We start from the raw sequence: 21,420 nt of genomic DNA on the forward strand, positions 1-21,420 counted from the left end.
TTTCTTAGGCTTTTTTTTTAATACTAGCAGGCATTTCCCCCTTTTCTATTATTTGGTATTCTAAATGATATTTCAAAAGTCACTTCCATAACATATATCTTCTCCTTTGGCTATTTCCTCCAATAAATGCTCAGAATTGACAATGTTGGAGTCAGTGGAGTTAAAGCTATTTGCTGTATTTTGGTTGCCGAAGGATACTACTAAATCACAATCTTTACAATGCATGAGCACACAGGTTTCACTGAAACTTTTTTTTTTTTTTTTAATGTTTTGGATTTTAAAGTTTTCCTGCATATCCTCTCAGTTGTGCCCACCACTTTCATAACCCCTCTGAAATGGAGGGGGTCAATTATTGCTGTAATCCTAAAGATGAGCAAACTGAAGCTTAAAGTTGAGTTCCTCTTCCATAGTGACAGCTGGAGAAACAGAGTTAAAACCCAGATCTGACTTAAAATGCAAGGATACTTCAACTCATCCTGCCTTTGAAATCAAAATCTCCAACTTGAAAATTCTCCAACTTCCTTCACTTTTATTTGAACACTTTGCTCTGCTGTGTACAAGGCTTTCAGACTCCATTCCAAACCAGGCCTCGAAACTCAATGAGAAACTACAGACAGATATGATCAAGAAAAATCAAGATATTTAGTGGGCACATACATTTATTTTTATTTTTCAGAGTGATGTTAGGGGAAGATAAGCTCTTGCAGGGAAAATGCTTTGCAGTTAGATATAATCACTCAGCTAGAAACACAATGGATCTAATTCTAGAATGCATTTCTTTTTTTATTTTTAGAATGCATTTCTTATTTGATTCTAAAAAATGAACTCATAAGCATCTTCTTTGGACAGATATGCTCAGCATACTGGAAAGAGGGCAAACAAGTTAGCTATCAGCCGTGAGCCATCATAATTACTAGCTATACTCATGCTGTACAAGAAATGTTCAAAATGCAAATAATTTTAATATCTTAAAGTGAAAACATTTTGCAGATGTTTAAAATTTTGAGTGAGATGTTTACATTTCTTCAAATCAGGGCAAGTTGGGAGAAAGTGTTTTGAAACATACCCAGCACCACCAGAGGTCTCTGCAGCTGAGTGCTGGGTGAGAATTTCCTCTCCACGACTGGCCACTGACCGCAGGAGGCTCTTCTGCTCTGCTAATTCCTGTTCCAACTCCTGCTCAAGGAAAAGGAGAAATGAAAACATGTGTTACTTTATGATTATTGCCTACAATCATGGTTTTAGGTCTAGAAAATTCTCAGAGAACTCCTGTAATAAGTTTCTAAGTTCAGATGTTGCATAAAAGGTGTGGTTTAGGTAAATGCACAAACATGTCTCCAAAGTACTCTATACCTTTCTTTAGTTTTTATAAAAGTTATCTCTGAAATCTCTTGGAAAAAAATTAATGGGGGGAAAAATTCTGCTGGGCAATGGTGCCCTCAAGTGGTGTACAACGCACTTTCACTCTTCAAAATCAATACAGCCAGAGCTGAGAGAAATCCTTGAGTTCAGCAGCTCTCTTGAATTCGCAACTTGCTTGATAAACTGGACAAGATTTGGGTTTACTTTTTCAATATTTATGAAAAATTTCTTTTCTGTTTGAGAAAATAAAATATTTTAATATGCCCTATACATAAAGCTAAAGTATCAATGAGAAATCATTCTTATTTATCAGCTCATTTATTTCACTAGGCAATTAATTTTTAATCCTATTTTGTGATGGTATCTACTTAAAAGTGAAAAATAAATTTCATTTTTAATAAGTTTTTTAAAAACACATAACTCAGGCTTTTACCAATTCTCAAAGGCCTTCCTGAGGTTATTATATAAAATAGGCTTGAATTCGGGCAAATCTGAAAATAGAGTAGGTAACCTTCATAAGGCAGATTAAAATTGAGTCATGCTATTTGTAAACCTGAGCACAAGCTTTTCTTAAAGAACAGGCTTTAAAATGACTAATCATTCCAGTGGTCATAAGAAAGTACACTGAAACAGTTAGCCAGGTCTTGTTTCTGTCCAAAGAGAAAATAAAGGGGCACTTTGTATTTAGTACAGAAGTCACTTGTCCATCTAAAACATTTCTCTCAAAAAAAAATAAAAAAATAAAAAAAAATAAAAAAAATAAAAAAAAATAAAACATTTCTCTCAAGGTGTTTGCTTGGCAGGTCTGCAGGCTACAGAGGGGTCAGAAATGCTTTACTTTTTGTTGCTGGAGACTGCTCTGTCTCTGGTGGGTCCACGTGGTCCGCGCTTGGGCCAGCCATTCCTGGACACCAGGGCTCTGGCTGGCAGTCAGGTCCACATGGCTCTCCTCCTTCTCTTGTGCTGTTCCCTGCTTTTAATGAGGCAGAAATCAAGAGTCATACTATCCACAGAAAAACCTTAACCAAATGGAGTAAAGGCAACTTTGGTGTGGTCTGTATAATGATACCAAAGTAGATCCATTTGGATGTGAAACCAGACTTAAAAAAAAAAAATGGTAAGACAAAACCCATCGAATTTATGGTATTTGCAGAAAAGAGAACAATAAATAGATGATTATACTCAAATATTTGAGGGGGAAACTGTCTACTTAGAGGCTAGGCTTTTTTAGCTCACTGATGTGGTCACCAGATATTCCAGAAATTTTTCCATGAGAATATAACTCTAGATCTCACTTCCTCTACTATCACCACCCAGACCAGACCCCACTGTCATCTGTTGCCACTGCTGGCGTGGATAATGTTTGGTTAAGGGAGAAAGACAAGAGTAATTATTAATTACTGAGGCAGGAATTTATCCATCATGCTTGATGATTCTGATGGAATTTGAAAGGCCCTCTAATACTGCATACAGAATGGAATTAGTTCAAATGAGAATCCTTCTACCCATATGTATATATATGTCAAAAAGATAAAGTACACAATCTTAATATAACTCATTCACTAAATGTTTATTAAATAACCATGCATTGTGTGTCTGCCACTATTCTAGGCATCTTCTGCCAAGAAGCCAGGCAAGGGTCCTTCTGGGGAGACAGATAATAAACAAGATAAGTTGAGATAAGAGCCATAAAGAACTTAAAACTAGATAATGGCATAGAGAGTGAAGGGGAAGGTTTCTTAGGCTGGTCAGGGAGAGAGCATCTTGAGAAGAGACAACTGCATTGAGCACTGAACGATGAGAAACCACCTGCCTGGCAAAGACCTAGGTAGAGGGCTTTCCAAGTTGAGGAACAGTTGGAGCAGAGACCATGAGAGAGAGGAATCTGGCATCTCAGAGAGAGCAACAACAAGTGAAGAGGCCAGTGTGGCTGTACCATGGGGGCAGGGAAGGGGGACAGTTTACAAGTAGCTTCCGCAAAGGAGTGGTCCTGCTCCCTTAAGCTCCAGGGCTCCTATATCTCAGTCCTTTGGTTCTTCATTGCTACATCTGACCATGGACTGGGATCCAGCTGCTCTAGGTCATCCAGCTTGATCACCCACAAAGACCCTTCTCTTCCTCTTATTTTCAAAATTTTACCCTAGCTGTTAAGGAAAATAAATGGGGTCAATTTACTCTTCTGTTTTATTCATTAGTCTCATGATTAAATTGCAAAATGTTTGAGATAATGTGGAGATAATGAACTTGTAATGTTGGTATCAGTGCCTGAAGAACAGTGAATGGAAGGAAACCATGAAACCCACAGGTAATATGATACATAATCCTCTCCCAGATTCTGAGCCACCTTAGCTCACAAGTAACTTCCTTTTCTTTAAGATGATCCAGCTTCCCAGAAAGAAACTATGGCTCATATAGAACAATGGGGATGCCAGGGCCTAAAGTATTCCATGTGCATTTCACAGGACCTTCAGAGTGGGTGACTGGAAACACCCCATTCAGTATATTCCCCACTCCTCCAGTAATGCTTCTTACAGATGAGCAGTGATTCTCCTGAAGGTAGGAGGTATGAGGTGAATGGGCACTCTTCAGCACTGAAGCCAGTAATTTTCTGCCTGAAACAGATTCTCTCCCATCTGAGAATGCACTATCTACCCAACATAAACTCTGAAAGACTGTGGCTCTTCTGGTAAGGATGAAACAGCAGGTCAAAGGGGACCTGCGGAGAATGACCCCAGGGAAGTCAGTGTACAAGGCTGAATGCTATCTCTAGGGAAAGCTGCCCCAGCTGATGAAATGGTGGCCCTGGCCATGACCTGATGCCTCTCGTGGGATCCGATCACTTTCCCTCGCTTTGCTCTTCAGTAAAGGTTTGTTTTCAGAGCCCAGCCTAGAGACTCATATGGTAACCTCTCAAGGGCATCACCTCACCCTTCTGCACAGGTTACTACTGTCTGATTAAGAGGTTTTTTGTTTTTTGTGTTTTTTTTTTTTTTTTTTCCAAATTCCTCACAGCAAATTTGTGCTTGGAAAAAATAACAATTGCAATGTTAGATCTTAAGAATAGCTTAACTAGTTTTACATGCACAGACACATATTCAGAATCTAAGACTTAAAATCTAAGGGGAGTCATATTTCACTAATTGAATCCACAGCTTTAGAGAAACAAAAATTAAGAAGCATCAAAAGCAGATGTTTAGTATGTATTTTCTAATGTGGTTAGGTTCCATTTTTCAGCTAGTAAATTTTTCTTTGACTGATTTAGCCATTTTGAAACATAAGACTTGGACCACAGGAAACAAAAAATGATTAAGGATCCAGTTCAAATTTCATTCCTTTTCCCATGGGGATGAGAAGGCACTGACAGAAGGAATAGAATAATGGTAATTACATTCTAATACGTCTGATAACCATTTTCTCTCCTACCTAAGGAAAGAGGAAGTAAGGCAGCTTTAGTCCCTAGAGTCCCCCAGGGGTGGAGCTACATAAGCTGTTTATTTTGGAAATACTAGAACAGTAACCACGGTTGCCAGGAACATTCTTTGGAAGATTAGTGAGGATTGGAAATGCTAAACATTAAGTAAAACATTTCTTTACAAAGCGTTTCACTATTTATATAGGGCAAACTCTGCTCCTTCAAAGGATGATAATGTGTGAAAATGATTAACCTTTTATGAGGAAAGATACCATGTAATTCAAGAGAGTATTACATGCCCATGTGTCTCTCTGTCACTTCATAAAGAGAAGGAATCTATTAGTGGGAGGGGGACTCAAGGGATTGGTTATTTTTTGATATATATTTTTTGATATATATATATATATTTTTTTTTTGATATAACTATAACTAGTTAAAAAGATGACTGTGATAGATCTGACCATTTTGTAGGCAAGCAGCACTGAGAAATGGTGTGCTTATGGCCATACAAGACAAGACAAGAGGTGGTACACCAGGATGGGGAGACTTCAGGATAGCAGTTGCAAAGTGCTAGTCAAAGAATCTAGTCTGCCCTCTGTTTGGCACACAAATTATTTTAATTTAGAATTTTTAGAATTAAATGACAGGGTTTTAAAATTGGGAGATTTTAAAAATAATCCAAATGTCCCTTCTCTGAAAGATCTAGCAATGCTGCCTATAAAATCTTCTGTAATAGATGGAGCTGAAGATAACTGCTTGACGTGAGACCAGCTTGCCAAGATTCTGACTAGGCCTGCTTCACTCATTTATATGCCTTTACCAGGCCCTGAGGCCTTGGAAAGTGTATCCTTATCCCCTCACCTCCACCCCTCAAACCCCCTTTTATCCTGACATGTGCCACTTGCATATCAGGTTCCCCCTCCCTTCCTACCTGCCTTTAGGGTAATTGCAGCTTTTTAAATTACTATTCCAGATGTGAAACCTTGAAGTCTTTCCTTTGATTTGGTTTTTTTAGAGATAAGGTTCATTCATACAACACCATTAGGAAAAAAAATGCACTATATATTAGATTGATGATACTTTTCTATAAAACCAAGTAAATTAGTATAAACTTTTACAGTTAGAAAATTAACCTCATTTTGTTCAAATTTGATTTTTTAATTACAATTTAAATTTTTTTTATATTCCTTACTCTCTAATTTTATATTTTTAACACTTTTCTTGTTGCTTTGATTCATAAAGTCAGATTACATGTACATTTTGAAGTATGTAAATATAAAGTGAAAAGCTGTATTTTGTCGTTATTTGCATTTATTTAACCAACAGTGAGTTAAAATATCTTTTCATACATTCACTGGCCATTTGTAGGTCTCGTCTCTTCATTTGAATGGTCTCTTTATCTTTTGTTCATATTTCTATCACGTGACCTTTTCATATTGGTTTACAAAAGATTTGTGGAAATTAAGGGAATTAATTCCTTGACATGTGAATTATGCAGTTTCTTCCCTTTTTGTCCACGTCTTTTCATGTGGTTTCTGTGTTTTTGGTGGTAATAGAACTTTTTCATTTTTGTGTTGTAGTTTTTAAAGAAACTAAAATTCTGGGCTTAGGGCATACTGGCATAGATCCTTCCCATCCTAAGATTTTTTTAAAAAATACCCATATATCCAGAACTTTACCGGTTTAAATTTTTACATTTAAATATTTGGTCCATCTATGATGACTTTTTTTTCTGCAAAGAATGGTATAGGAAATCTAGTTTATCATATTTCAAGTGGTTCATCTATTACTTTATTATTATTTTATTCACTGAATTGAAATGCTACATTAACCATTAATCAATCTCCCTTAAATATTGAGGTCTCTTTCTGGAATATGTATTCTGTAAAGTTTTTTGTTGATCCATTTACTGTGCTAATGCCGAACTATTCTAATTCTTGTAATATTGTATTTTAACATATGTTAAGATCAAATTAGCTCCTCATAATTCTTCAGTTTCAGAATATTATGGTTATTTTCACATTTATTTTATTCCAGGGAAACCTGGAATCATTTTGTCACATTTTATATCATTGCATTACATTCCAAATAACTTAAACATATATGCTAGTACAGGAAAAAACTGCCATCTTTAAAATATTATGTTCCTAAGAATAGAGTTTATCTGTCCATTTTTTCACATTCTTTCTACTCATGTTTTAAAATATTATTTGTTGAGATTCCAAATATTTCATATTTTGTTGATATCACAGATAGAAAACTATTATTTCTCTAAGTTGTTTTTTGTTTGTACATGGCAAAGTTATAGATTCTATATTTTTTAAAAAAAGATTTACTTATTTATTTGAGAGAGAGTAAGCAGAGGGAGAGGAAAAATAATCCTCAATCAGACTGCCAGCTCAGTGTGGAGCCTAATGTGCATTCCATCTCAGGATCCTGAAATTATGACTTGAGCCGAAATCAAGCAGTCGGCCACTTAACCGACTGAGCCACCCAGGTGCCCTGGATTCTCCATTTTTAAAATAAGCCAGTCATCTTACTAAATTCTTCCATTGCTTCTAATAGTTTTCTGTTGATCAGGTTTGATCTTCCAGATCACAGAATTATATGATTAGCAGAAAGAACTGAAAATATGTAGTGTAGTCTGAAAAAAATTGTCATTATACTGAGAAAACAAAAGCAAGCAGAATAGTATGTTCATTAAGTTTCCACCACAATATTGGTGCCCTGTCTTCCGCCAGCACCTGCATGGAGATAAGAGGTTTCCTTGGTACTGTACTTCTGAGACCACACCCTGCCCTTTGGTTCTATCTTCTCCCTCCTACACATTTTTTATCAACTTCTTTTTCATCATTCTTTCCTCTACTGAGTTGTTTCCATCTACATGTAGGCATGCCACATTCTTCTGATTTAAAAATTTTTTTTTTTTAAGATTTTATTTATTCATGAGATGCACATGAGAGAGAGTTCATGAGAGGGGGGAGCAGAGACACAGGCAGAGGGAGAAGCAGGCTCCATGCAGGGAGCCCGATGTGGGACTCGATCCCAGGACTCCAGGATCATGCCCTGGGCCAAACAAAGGCAGGCGCTAAAACCTCTGAGCCACCCAGGGATCGCCTTAAAATGTTTTCTAAAGTATATCATTTCTCTGCTACTCTTCATAGGGAAACTCCTGAATCACTTGCTCTCCTCTCCAACCCGTCCCTCCTTATCCTCACTTTCATTTGAATGCCTTCGCCTTCTCTATACAACTGGAACAGTTACTGTTGAGGTCACCAAAGACCTACATGTCATGAGATCCAATGGTCAGCTCCCAATCCTCATCTTGCCCCACTTACCTGCAAGTAGCTTCTAGGAACCAAACTCTCCATCTTCCTCTCACCTCCCTGGCTTCTCCTTGTTACACTCTTCTATAGGCTCCTCCACAACTTCCAAACCCATAACACTGGAGTGTTCTAGCGCCTGATTCCAGGACCTTGGTCTTCATCTCTCCTCAATCCTTTGGGATCCCATCAAGCCTCATACCTTAAGGAGGACCATCTAGAGGCTGATGACTCTAGGTCTCTCCCCTGAACTCCAGCCACTACATGACACTGAATAAACATCACACACTGCACTATCTGAAATTAAACTATTGATCTAACTACTCTTTCTCTCCCCACATCTGTTCCTCAGATAGTTTTCACCTTCACAGTTATCCAGAATCTAGGAAGTTCTCATCACCTCAACCTCTATGCCATGTCTTCAAACTGGTGTCTGAGCTTCTACTCTGGTTCCCTATAGTGGATAAAAGCTGATCTTATCACTCCTCTATTCCCAAACACTCCAGTGGCTTCTCATTTCCCCCAGGGTAAAAACCAAAGTGTATACAATGCCTATAACATCCTTTTACCATGTTCCCTGTTACCTGTGTCTGGCTTCATTTGACGCCACTCTCCCCTTGCTCATTCCATTCTAGCCACAATGGCCTTCTTGAACAGACCTAGGATGATCTCACCTTGGGGCCTCTGTATTTGCTTTCCCCTTTGCATTGAACTCTCTCCTTCATATCTGCATAGTTCACTCCTTCAAATGTGACTTTAGGGGGCTTTCTTGGCCACCCTGTTTAGCACTGCAAATCCAACCAGATTGCCTTTCCCCATCTATCCACTTTATGGTATCTCACCTATAGCTCTTATCATCTCCTAACTTAATATATAATAATGTATTTTAATTTTATTTTTTTTTAATTTTATTTATTGTCTATTTCCTCCAACCATAATCCTTTGACGTCAGGAATATATAGCTATAAATACAGACATCCAAATACAGGTAGTTATTTTCCAGGCTCTTTCACTCAATTGTATAAAATAGCAGCTGACACACAGTTGCTTCTCAATAAATGTTTGCTTAATATTTGTATAGGATAACAATAGCAATATCTAATTTTTACAGATTAAAAAGAACAAAATTAAAATATTGGACAGTATCAGTATGAAAGGTATATGAGGAGAAGTCTGAGTGAAAGTGTTCCAAGGTTCTAATTATACTGCCCTAGAAGGAGATTAAGAAATAAACTTAGAATTTATTAGGTATGAGTGGTAAAGAGCAGATATTAGGGGAGGGGGGAAGCAGTCAACCACTTAAAAATAAAAGTTAAAAAGGATAAAAAAGAAGAGAACAAAAATTTTAAAAGTAAAATAAAAGACATCTACACACATCAGTAATCACAGTAAATTTAAATGGGCTAAGCCTGTCCTTTCAATGTCAGAGATTTTCTGATTAGATAAATGTTTAAAACCAACAAAGTATAGCCAAGAGGTAAATCTAAAACAGAAGGACACAGAAAGGGTGAAATTGAAGGAAAGTTAAAGGATATACTAGGCTAATATTATGCCCCCAAAAGTTCCAGGGATATAAAACAGAAATCACTATTTGGGAATATTAAGGTCACTACATGAGAATAAAATGGTTCAATTCATTTGGAATATATGACAATGTAAGGTATGAGCCCTAAGTCAAAAAGTCTAAGTATATCTGAAAAATAAAATGTAGGAAAATAGAAGAAAAATATTAAAATGCCATTGAATATCTTAATCTATGACCTATGTTGAAATACTTTTTTAAATAGTATATTTGCTAAATATGGGTATTTATTTTCATGATCTTTTCTTTTCCTGTACTGCAGGCTTTGGGTCTATGGGTTCAAACAGTCCTTACAAAACCTATCTGAAAATCAGTGCCAAAGTGTGTGTAAGTATGTACATTCCACAGCTCTTCCTTTACAGATCCTAGGCTGGGAAAAGGCGCCTTGGCGGCCATGTTTTAGGATGGAGCACTGGGTGGCTGGAGCCCTCACCTGGATGTTGAGCTGTTTGTCGTGCAGGGCTCTCTGCAGCTCCAGGAGGCTCCCCTTGAGCACTCTCAGCTTTATGGCAAGCTGCTCAGCCTCCTCCTTGGTGTGAGCCTTGCCTTCCAGCAGCAGGTTGTCATTGTGGACTGAGAGTTCTGATAAGGCCACCACCTTCTGCTCTATTTCCAACAGCATGTTCTGGAAAACCAAAACGAGGATGAAATTCATACACCCTGCCAGTCTCTGCACATAAAGATAATTTCTCACAGCGAAACACAATACTTCTAGTCTTTCACCAAAAGAGTATGCGTTCATGTTTTTTTCCTACTTTTCTGACAGACCTGAAGAGTAGTTACAGATTTTCAGATTCTTTGAGCTTCCTAATTTTTCTTGTCTTTAAGATTAGATGTTATATAATGGAAAACATCTTAAAAGCATACAAAAGCATATTTCATATAGCCAAGGGATAAGGAGAAAAGACCACACCTTTGCTTTATCCCATTATTCCAACTGTTTTACCATTTTAGTGTTAGATTGTGATGCTTATGACAAATAGTAGTAAAGATATCATATAATCAACCGTTATTCTCTCTTTCAAGACACTGCTTCTTTTTTTTTTTTTTTTCAGGTTGTTGCTCTTATTTCTTGATTTTAATTTTTTTTGTTTTTATATAATGCAGTTTTAACCTTACATTTCTAAAAGTTTTCCTAAGAATTTTATTTTCATTTTCTGAGACAACTTTCTAAGGCTGCTTTTCTTCTCAAATACAAGCTAGATTTTGAGAAGGAGCAAACTAGTCTCCCTTCTTCCAAAGTGAAGTTTAAAACAAAAACTAAAAAAGAACAAGATAAAAACATCAAAGGTAAACAAATAACAATCATTTTATTTTCTGCAGAAATCCTTCTGTTTTTATATTCCTTAACTCTGAACTTTTAAAAAATGCACTCTCTAATTTCAATCAAGATATTTACTAATGAGAAAAGTATTTTAAATCAGAAAAACTACCATCAACTTTTAAGAATATATGTTTAAACTACAAAACTAGAACTAAATGAAAGCATGAAATATTTAATTAAATGGGGCTTAACGGATGATTCCCTGAAGATTCTATTTGAGAAACTAATATAGTTATACCAAGACTTTACCACTAGGCACAGTTGGCACAGCGCTAAGGGCTCATAATACTTTTAGAGGCCCAATAAAAATCTTAATTTTAATTTCTTCTAAAATCGGAAGAAACAAATGAATATAACAATGAATATGTAATAATGAATCCACTCTAGATCATATTAGTCTTTGGACCAAAGTAGTTATACTAAAAATACAATTTTTAATATTTTTATAGAGGAAGAAGCCCACAGAAGCAAAGTGCCCAGAGCCCCAAAAGTCATAATAGGACCCTCATAACAGCCACAGTTCTAATTACACAACTGGCTTAAATACTACACTTGAATTGACTGAGGAACTGCTGTGTATTTGTGTGATTCCATATGGTTCTAGTTTCTAAAAATGTTATCAAAATACCATTTCAATGCTTCATAAAAATCCTAAAATATATTATCTGAATTGTGAAATTTATGCATAGCCATAAAAATAGAGACATCCAAAAGGGAGAGGTAGGAGTAATGGTAAAATATAATTTTAGAATGCTAGTTAGTACATGTGCTAATTTTAAGCACTTAGAAGGGAATGCAAAAAATAGATGTTTCTTTCCAGTAAGGAAACTTTAGAAAAGATGATATAAATAATTTAAAAAACATTCACACGTGGTTCTTTATTCTCTACCATCCAGGCAGAGAATAACAATACTTTGAATACACATAAATAAATTGCCTAGAGCATTTAAAAATCCCAGTTATAATGATCAATATTACAATAAATCTAAAATCTAATAAAAGGAATGATCAAAATAGCATACTACATATTAAGAAGAAAACATTCATTCATTAATGGTTTTCTCATATTTCCTGATTCCAAATAAGAGACATATGGAGTCACACATGCTGATATTTTAACCCTGTAGATTAGGAAGTCTTACTAGATAGTTGCTAGTTAAATGAAAGAGCTTTTAGACATACTTCAGCCATGTGTGAAGTCTATTATTTTTTTTTTAATTTTATTTTATTTTTATTATTTTATTTATGATAGGCACACAGTGAGAGAGAGAGGCAGAGACATAGGCAGAGGGAGAAGCAGGCTCCATGCACCGGGAGCCCGACGTGGGATCCGGGTCTCCAGGATCGCACCCTGGGCCAAAGGCAGGTGCTAAACCGCTGCGCCACCCAGGGTTCCCCGTGAAGTCTATTATTTTGATAATCATTGAAATTCAGTGATTGGTACATTGGAGTTCATTACCTAGTCTCTATACTTACACATGTGTTTGAAATTTTCCATAATGAAGAGATAAAAAAATGCTACAATAAAAACCTTAATGTCATTTTACATTAATTCCTAAAGACCTTGGGACACCTGGGTGCCTCAGTGGTTGAGCATCTTCCTTTGAACCTCAGGTCATGATCCTGAGTTCCTGGGATTGAGTCCCTGAGTCCTGGGATTGAGTTCCTGGCACCCAGAGGGAGCCTCTTCTCCCTCTCCCTATATGTCTGCCTCTCTCTGTGTCTCTCATGAATCAATAAATAAATCCTTTAAAAAAAAATTCCTAAAGACCCCACATTAGAGGAAGGAAATTCTCTGTTCCAAAAGACAACCTTCCTATGTTCAGTCTATCTGCCTGTAACTGAGTTTTTCCAAGTTGTCCAAATAATATATCCAAATTAGAACCAATATTGCAACAGAGCACTTAAGGGCACCTCCTTTTGTGTTTATCCACAGTCTGATTTACTGATATTAATTCTTTTCATTGGGTTTGTAGTCCTTAGTAGCCACTAAATATAGATACCATAAGTGTTTTAGTATTTACAGTCTTTAAAAAAAAATGTCCTTTAGGAAGCTAAAGATTTTCTAAAGAGTAGACACCGCTGGTAAAATTTTTCAAAAGACTAATAAGTCCAATTCTGAATTTCACTTAATCTTTTATAAGATATTATTTTTCTACATATATACAAATATATAAATATATACAATATATATTTATACAATAAATATATACAATATACTGATTGAGAAAAATCATATATCCATATCAAGTCTTTTTACTGTTATAATTTCTGTAGTTAAACACAGTATACTCTGTGATATTGGAATATTCCTTCAAGACCATTTTTGTACCTGGCAGTCCACTAGCTGGGCTTCCATGTCCATAGGCTCCTTCGCTGTACCCAGTGCTGTGTCCAAAGTGGCTTTAGTGCTCAAGAGCCAGTGGTCCAGCTCATCGGCTTCACAGCGATACCTCTGCAGGGCCTGTTCCTGTCTCTGTTCCTCAAGCTGATCATTTAACTTCTCCTGATGAATAAAGTAGAATGTAACATACATCACCATGAAGTAAAATCATTAAGATGCAACACAATACAGAACACCAGGTTCTTAGTCCTGGTTGTGCATCAGAATCACCTGTGAAAGTTAAAAAAAATAATAATAATAATATGGGACACCTGGGTGGCTCAGCGGTTGAGCATCTGCCCTTGGCTCAGGGCGTGATCCCAGAGTCCTGGGATCAAGTCCAACATCGGGCTTCCTGCATGGAGCCTGTTTTTCCCTCTCCCTATGTCTCTGCCTCTCTCTCTCTCTGTCTCTCGTGAATAAATAAATAAATCTTTAATAATAATAATAATAATAATAATAATAATAATAATAATAATAATAATAATAAAACGTGCTTAGGCCACATCCTAGAGCACTAAATGAGAATTTCTGGAAGTGAGTCTCAAGTTTAGTATTTTTTAAAAGCTTCTCTGATGATACTAACATGAACCCAGAGTTTAAGCTTCTTACATAATATACCTATGGGGCTTGGCAGGTAATGTAAATAATGGAAATTGACCAACAATTAGAATGAAACAATGGCATAAGAGAGTAAATGGCAATAGGTACTTTACCTTAGTGTCTGGGAAAGTATAAGGAGTGGTGGGCAAGCCCATTCAGAGCACCACAATGTGATTTCAGGCAAGTGATTCCCTACAGGAACAGATGGCTCAGTGGTACTAGTTTCTTAAGTAAAGGAGGAAATTCAAATTTTTTGGATATGTCTCTGGGTTTTCTCAATGATAGCAAATAATTCATATTAAAAAAAAGCCTCCAAGCCAATCACTTCATTTGAAAACTCCACAAGGATTTCAAAGTATGATTAGGGACAATATTAATGAATTAAAAAATTAATTTTTAATACAAGTACTGGGAATACCTTATTTTAAAAATTATTTCATTAATAATTTATTATATTGTTATTTTTAAATTTCAGTTTTTATTAAATAGTTGAAAATAGAGATTAAATAAAGCTAACACATTGATTTTAAGTGTCTCCCATACAAAAAATAAATGAATATATGATTTGATTAATCTTATAATAGGTAAAACTGGAAAGAGCCTACACACCCAACAATAGGTCTGTGTTCAACTGAATTACAGCATAACCAGCAGCTAAATAATGTTAAGTTCATATAATAATAAATTGAGAACATAATTGAGAACTGATTATGTGCCAGAGAAGCCGCTTGACCCTGAGATACCAGGAGACAGATACTCTAAAGGTCCTTAAGCAGTCTCTAGTCTAATCAAATTTATAGGAGTATCAATATGAACATCACATATGTTTAGGGCCAGGAATGATAAGAGAACAAGAAAAAGCAAAATAACTTATTTTGCATGTTATTGTTACCAAAATTTATCTATTAAATAATGTTAAAGTTAAGTAACATGAGAACCAGAATTGCAAAACTATTTTCATGAACTAATGTGCTTAAACTGGCTAAGGGTGACTAAGGATTTATTCTTCAGAGTATTAATAATACTAGTCATAAAATGCTCTTATTTAAACAGAGCAAACTATTATGCAAATCTTTACAATTATTCTTCACAAGGCTCACGTCTACCAAGTTTTGCTTTCCACATTCTCAATTTTTCATGCTGAAATGAGTCAGAAAGTAGTGAAAAGACACATTCAAGGCTACACACTGACTCAGTGCTCTATTCATGAGACCCTCCTTGAGACACACACAATACCAGCTTCTTCTGAGAGGGAAACCATAAAAATGTAGATCACGTAAATGACTCTCATGCTTGTCAACACAAGTTGAAGAGTTAATTTGGATGTGAGGGGAACCTGCGGAGTGGCTTGTTACCTCCAAAAGCTGTCGCTTCCCTGATGCCTTCATCTTGATGGTGGACATCCGCTCAGCTAAGACAGTGAGTGTGGACTGCAAGGCTAGCTGTTCAGCGGGGTCGGACTCGGGAGACTCGGACACCAGCTCCTCTGCCAGAGACGACTGGAGCTCACTGATCTCATCTTGAAGCATGAGAATCTCATCCATCAGTGCCTGTGAAGAAGACTGTGGAATCACACTCCTGTATGTAGTTTTTTTGGACTGAGGAATCGTGTCCCTAGCTGAGTCTCACATCGATTGAGATTAGGTTAGATACTTCACATGCAGGTCATTTAGTCAGCAAACAGAAGTCCCACTAACCTAAGTTCCAAAATGAAAGGGCATTCCTGACTTCAAAATCATTTGTGTTCCTAACATAAATGGATTTGAACAAGTTAATGAATCCTTCTGGCTTTCAATTAGGCTCACCTGCAGTCCAAGAGTGGGGACATGCTCAGTCTCAGTCCGACTCTACGATTCTATGTTGAAAACAACTCACTACTTTCTTCCTCAATGAGATTTTTTTCCATTTCAAATTTCCCCAAGTCTTCCACAATACCACACTTTAACCCAAAGCTCACATTATATAAGACCAGGGAGATCTCTCACCTGTTTCTTTGTTGTCACATCTCATTTGTCTCCTGTCCATTCCTGAAGCTTCAAATGCTTTCTAACGCTGAATGCTCACAGGGGTGTATCCCTTACTCAGACATCTCTTCTAAATTTTAGGCTTTATATTCCAAGTATACATTTCCCTGGGTACCTCCAGAGTATTACATACAAAGCCTGCTTCCTCCTCTGTCTTCCTCATCTCAGTGAAATGTAGCACTCTCTCATTGTTCAAGCTCAGGACCTAGGAGTCCTCATCACACCTCCTCTCCTTCACCTGCCATATCCAATCCAACACCAATTCCTCCATGACGCATCCTATACGTCTCCTCTGCCCATCCCAATTCAGCCGGCTCTCTGAATTGCTCTGTCTACTGGTGGCTTTCCTGCTTTACAGGCTTACCTAGTCTCCCCAGTCCACTCTGCACAAAGCAATTCGAGTAAGCTTTTAAAAAGGTAATCAGAGCCTCTCACTCCCCTGCTTTAAAATATTTAGTGGCTTATCGTCTGTAAAATAAGAGCCAGACTCCTTACCCTACTGGTATGTCTCATCACTTCCCACCCTTGTACTATCCATACTCCCTTCTTGCTTGCTACATTTCTGCCTTCTGTACTTAGTCTACGACCTCCAGCTCTTTCAGGCAAATAGCACACTAACTTCTTTATTTGCATCCATCACAATTATAGACATGTTTTTTTATTTCCCCCCCTTTTTTTTGTATGTTATGACTTACTCTTTAACTTGAATCTTGACAGGAGAAATTCTTATTTAGAATTTGAATGGTATGTTAAAAAAAAAAAAAACAGGTCCTACCACATGAGGGGCCACCAGCACTTCAAATAAAGAAATACTGGCTTCATATTTATTAATATTTCATGGTTTCTAATGTATCCATATTTGCATAGTTCATAGCTCTGCCACAGGATTGTAGGCTTCAGGCTAAGCCCAGTGCCTCCTAGAATGGGCTCTCAACAAATATGAGAAACCAACAAAAAAAACCCCTCTATTCTCCTAATATCAAGTGTCATCATACTCAACCGATTTTAAAAATATTTATAGTGAAGTTATTCTATACATCTATATATCATGTAAACATCTATACATTATTTATATTATTATATATAAAAGTACACATATTCTAAATATATATAGTTTCATATATTTACACAAACTGCATATACCTATGTCCTTCCACTCAGATCTAGAAACAGAACATTCCTAGGGCTCTATAAGCCCTTTTGACCTCCTCCCTGTTACAACTTCCCTTCTTCCCAAAGATCATCACAGTGTTACCTTTGAATATCATAGATTACTTTTGCCTGTTTGAAATCATGCCTGAGGTACTGTTCTATGTCTAGCTTTCTTCACTCCCTGCCATGATTGTGAAAGTTGCTTATGTTGCATTTGTAAAAGAGCTGGTCATTTTCATTGCTATATGGTACTCCAGTATCACCTGGTTTGTGGATCTTTTCCAGTTAAGTCTTTCTAGTAGGTCATAGTAGTAGTTCATTGTAGTTTTAATTTGCATTTCCCTGATGACTAATGAAAATGAGCACTTTTTCCTATGCTTGTTGGTCAGAAGACGAAGGAGACTTCCAGCAAGGAACCTGAAACAGGGCTCCATCCCAGAACCCTGAAATCATGACCTGAGCCAAAGGCAGCTGCTTAACCAGCTAAGCCACCCAGGTACCCCTTGCAAAATATTTTAGAATTAGTTTGCCAGTCTCTACCAAAGAACTTGCTGGAGGATTTTAATGAAATTGTAATGAATTTAAAGACTGAACTTGTTTGTTATACATTCAAAATGTTTTTTTCTCCAGTAAATTATTTTCCATTACTTCATAACCATTTTTTGGTTATTGCCAAATATATAAAATTCATAATATTTGGTTTTTTTTAAAGGATTCTCCATAACTAGACTAACCCTATTATGTCTTTTTTTTTTCCTTTGGCACTGATCCTCTGTATAAGCAAGGAGAACCCCCCACTATCTTCTACCATGTTCATTTGCATTACCTCCTCCAGGCTTTCTTCACACGTGTTTATATTTACAGTGCCTTCTGCCCACTTCTGTTGCCACTACAAATTTTTTAATCTGTGCTTCTGAAAAGACCTGATAGAGTTTCCTTTATCTATTTCCCATCATTGTAACCTACAATCCCATTGCTGTTTTTGCACAACATGTTGGTAATTCACTCCACCCCTAAAGCACATTTTTAAACCATATATTAAGGAGAAAGTTTGTTTTTTTCAGCTGTGCATGTAGTTGGTGCTCAATACATCTAGTTGACTTAATTCTAACTCACAATAGATAAAATCGGTATCTGAATCATGAAGCAACCAGGAAGAAAAAAAAGCCACCTCCTTTAACCTCAGTGGATTTGACCAATCCAGTGTACAGTGAAATCACCAGCTTCTGTTGTAGGCTCACAACATTCTAAAACAGCTCTCTGAATGTTCTGCAGTAAGGAATAAAAGGGTTTAGGCATCTTAGAACTGTTGGTTTTCATCCTCTTAGGGTAAAGCCTCCCTATTCATATGCTTCAGTTTACTCTCAAGGGAGAGTGGATGTTTTTGGAAGGTAGCTATAGTTTTAAACTTCAAGATCCATCAGCTAAGCTTACTGGACATGGGGTTTTCTTCTGAGGTAAAATGTTCTGAAATCAGATAGAGAGAGGGTGATTGTATGACATTGTGAAAGCATTAAGTGCCACTGGTTGTACACTTTAAAGGAGTTAATTTTATGTGATTTGAGTATCACTTCAATTTAAACAAAAAGATCCAGCAGTCAAATATGTCTTTACTCCCTTAACTCTGTCTCAGCTGGTAGCCAGCTGTTGCCTTACAATATCTGACTTAAAACTAAAATAAAGAGAAGAAACACACATCTTTGGGTTTCTGACTTGTGTTTACAATGAGGGTATGTGCATGACACTTCTGTGGTTTAGAGAAATACCTTGGGCTTCTCTAAAATGACTCACTCTAGGGAGAACATAAAGTTAACGTCTGATTCAACACCAAAGGTAAACATGAATTTCATTGTGATTTTCAGAATTATCAACATCCACATAGCTCGTTTCAAACTTTTGAGTTGTCATATATATTGAAGAAGAAACAATAACAAAATTACCTCAGTGCTCTGCTTACTATCTATCCATCACTGAGCTTAATGTGCCAAAGACAACACATACCCATAAAGCATTAACTGCCTATGACTATGAAGGTCTCTATGACAGAGGGCTTATCACTTAGAACAGCCACAAGTGAGCTTATGAACTGTATTAATGTCTTAAAATTAGATCTACCATACAATTTAGAGAAGATAACAGGAAAGACCCAGCACTCCACCCAAATTCAGTAGATTTAGACAAACGTTTAGAGGATAAATATAGGAATTAGGTTAGCTTTTTAAAGAAACATTAGTACTTCCAAGAAATACAATTTAAGTGTTTCTACTAATTTTTAGAAAATATAAAAAAGTATACTGGGCTTCCTCATCCACATTTAGCTGGAACTTAGAAATAGTAATTCTACAACACTTCTTGGAAGTTTTAAAATACCATTCCAAAAGCTAAGAACCAATTTAGACTTTGTGATACCATTAGCTTTTCACGTGGGCAGCTCTGTCCCAGAATTTGTAGAACATAGGTACAGATGGCAAAAGTAGGTCAGATGGAAAATTTTAGATTTGCAATTATATGAAAAATAATACATTATATATTTTTTGCCTCTCATCATAACATTAATATAATTGTTAAATTCAAATGATGGGTAATCATCATGGAATTAGCTACATCTCACTGCTAGAATTGTTTGCATTACCATTCTCAATTTAGAAATACACAGAAAGTCAAGGGGTTGGCCTTAAGTATTAAAAAAGTCACAGATTCATTTCTAGCACTTAATACTTAGCATCAATATACAATTTTGAGTTTTCTCCATTAAAACCCTTGAACAAAATAATAATTTTGCTCTGCATTGCTTATGCATGTTTTCACACCAATGCCAGAGAGGCAGGGGGTGGTAGCAGTGATTGGCAGCTAATTTGCATTTTCAGTTAGGAACTCTGGAGTGTCCGGACAGACTACCAGGATCCTCTTTTATGCAGTTTCTAAATCCTGGGGGATCTAGTGAAGGGTCTTTGCAAGCTGTTGTCACACACCTGGGACACTAGAATGATGAGCTTTGAACAAAGGCAGAGATGACTCAAAAGTAGAAAGTGTCTAAGTATTTAAACCCTTCCTCTGGAGCATGTGCTCCTGATAATATGAGTGTGTGACACTCAAATTCATTCTAATGCAGCCTTTGGACAACTTATGCCAAATTCCTTTTGAATGTTTAAAGGAAAGCTGTAATCAAATGGAGGTAAGTTGTCCTCCCCCTTTAGGCACACTGAAGCAAGGGGCTGGAGGGCAGAGGGGCAAACAGAATTCCAGGAAGCACACTGGCACTCCACAGACAACACTTCAGATGACAAAGAGGTGATGGCAGTTGACCATCTGAAAACTGGAGTAGCACATAAAGAGGACTGTGGCACTTGGAAGGAAACTGCACTGTAGTAGTCACCAAGGTCCCTGACTGTCCTCATGTTTGGTTTGGTCCAGGTAAACAAAGACTGACTTTCATTTTATATTTTTACAGCACCCTTCCCAGCCAGACTATGAATGACTTTGGGATAGCAGAAAGCCCCATAGAAGGCAGTGTTACCAAAATAAGGCCTAAAAATGGGTGCTATACACATTGGTCCCTTGTAACTTAAGAAGTTACAAGAGCGTCAAAAACCTGAAACCCCTAATTCTCAATATGTTGTCTCTAGATGAAATGTTCTTGTTTTGGGGTTATACTGTAAAGTCCTATATTGTAAAAGAATGGAATTATCAATAGACCATACAAATGGACAACCAATGTATTCCAAGGTTATCCTGGGTTCCAAAAAAAAAAAACAAAGTACAGAGTTTCACTCTTAAAGCTAATAAATTACTCAGTATTTGACAGACAAACATCTCATATCCTGCTTTTATAGCACTTAATTTGCATCTAAAAATACTTTCTTTTCCTCTGCCTTTTATAGGGTTATCCCATGCTCCTTCATTCTGCTCAGGATCAAGTAGTATTTCAGTGTCAGTGAAATATGAGTCTCACTGCATATTTAGGTGAATACCTCAATACCTCTAGCTCCTAATTATACCTGATTGTATATTAATAGTACACTTGATCATACTGCTAAAGCATTGACTAGATCTTAATATATGCACTTTCTCAGCATGCATCTTAAATTGATGCATTCTTAACACCTTTCCAAGTTAGGTTAATGTAATCATCCCTATTTCTCGTGTAAAGTTAAGCTTTCCCTCGTTTATATAACTTTTTAAAAATAGATTCAAGTCAGGGACAACTGTAAGATTATAACTTTGAATCCTTACTCTTCAACTGCCTTTGTGTCCA

At 36.6% G+C, this 21,420-nt stretch overlaps 1 protein-coding gene across 20 annotated transcripts in view; it reads right to left on the reverse strand.

The window, feature by feature from the left end:
- Positions 1 to 21,420, reverse strand: part of SYNE1 (spectrin repeat containing nuclear envelope protein 1) — a 449,600-nt gene that overhangs the window by 131,934 nt on the left and 296,246 nt on the right. For 12 of the 20 annotated variants that reach the window (XM_072828127.1, XM_072828100.1, XM_072828106.1 and 9 more), the window contains 5 exons: positions 15,345 to 15,551; positions 13,336 to 13,509; positions 10,113 to 10,304; positions 2,201 to 2,335; positions 1,067 to 1,176 (listed from right to left, as the gene is read on the reverse strand). In XM_072828127.1, the coding sequence (XP_072684228.1) occupies positions 1,067 to 1,176; positions 2,201 to 2,335; positions 10,113 to 10,304; positions 13,336 to 13,509; positions 15,345 to 15,551 (818 nt within the window). The remainder of the gene's footprint in view (positions 1 to 1,066; positions 1,177 to 2,200; positions 2,336 to 10,112; positions 10,305 to 13,335; positions 13,510 to 15,344; positions 15,552 to 21,420) is intronic. The other 8 variants (XM_072828137.1, XM_072828167.1, XM_072828092.1 and 5 more) reach the window with 3 other exon arrangements.

This window comes from Canis lupus, chromosome 1 (assembly GCF_048164855.1).
Source record: "Canis lupus baileyi chromosome 1, mCanLup2.hap1, whole genome shotgun sequence".
NCBI classification, from domain to species: Eukaryota; Metazoa; Chordata; class Mammalia; order Carnivora; family Canidae; genus Canis; species Canis lupus.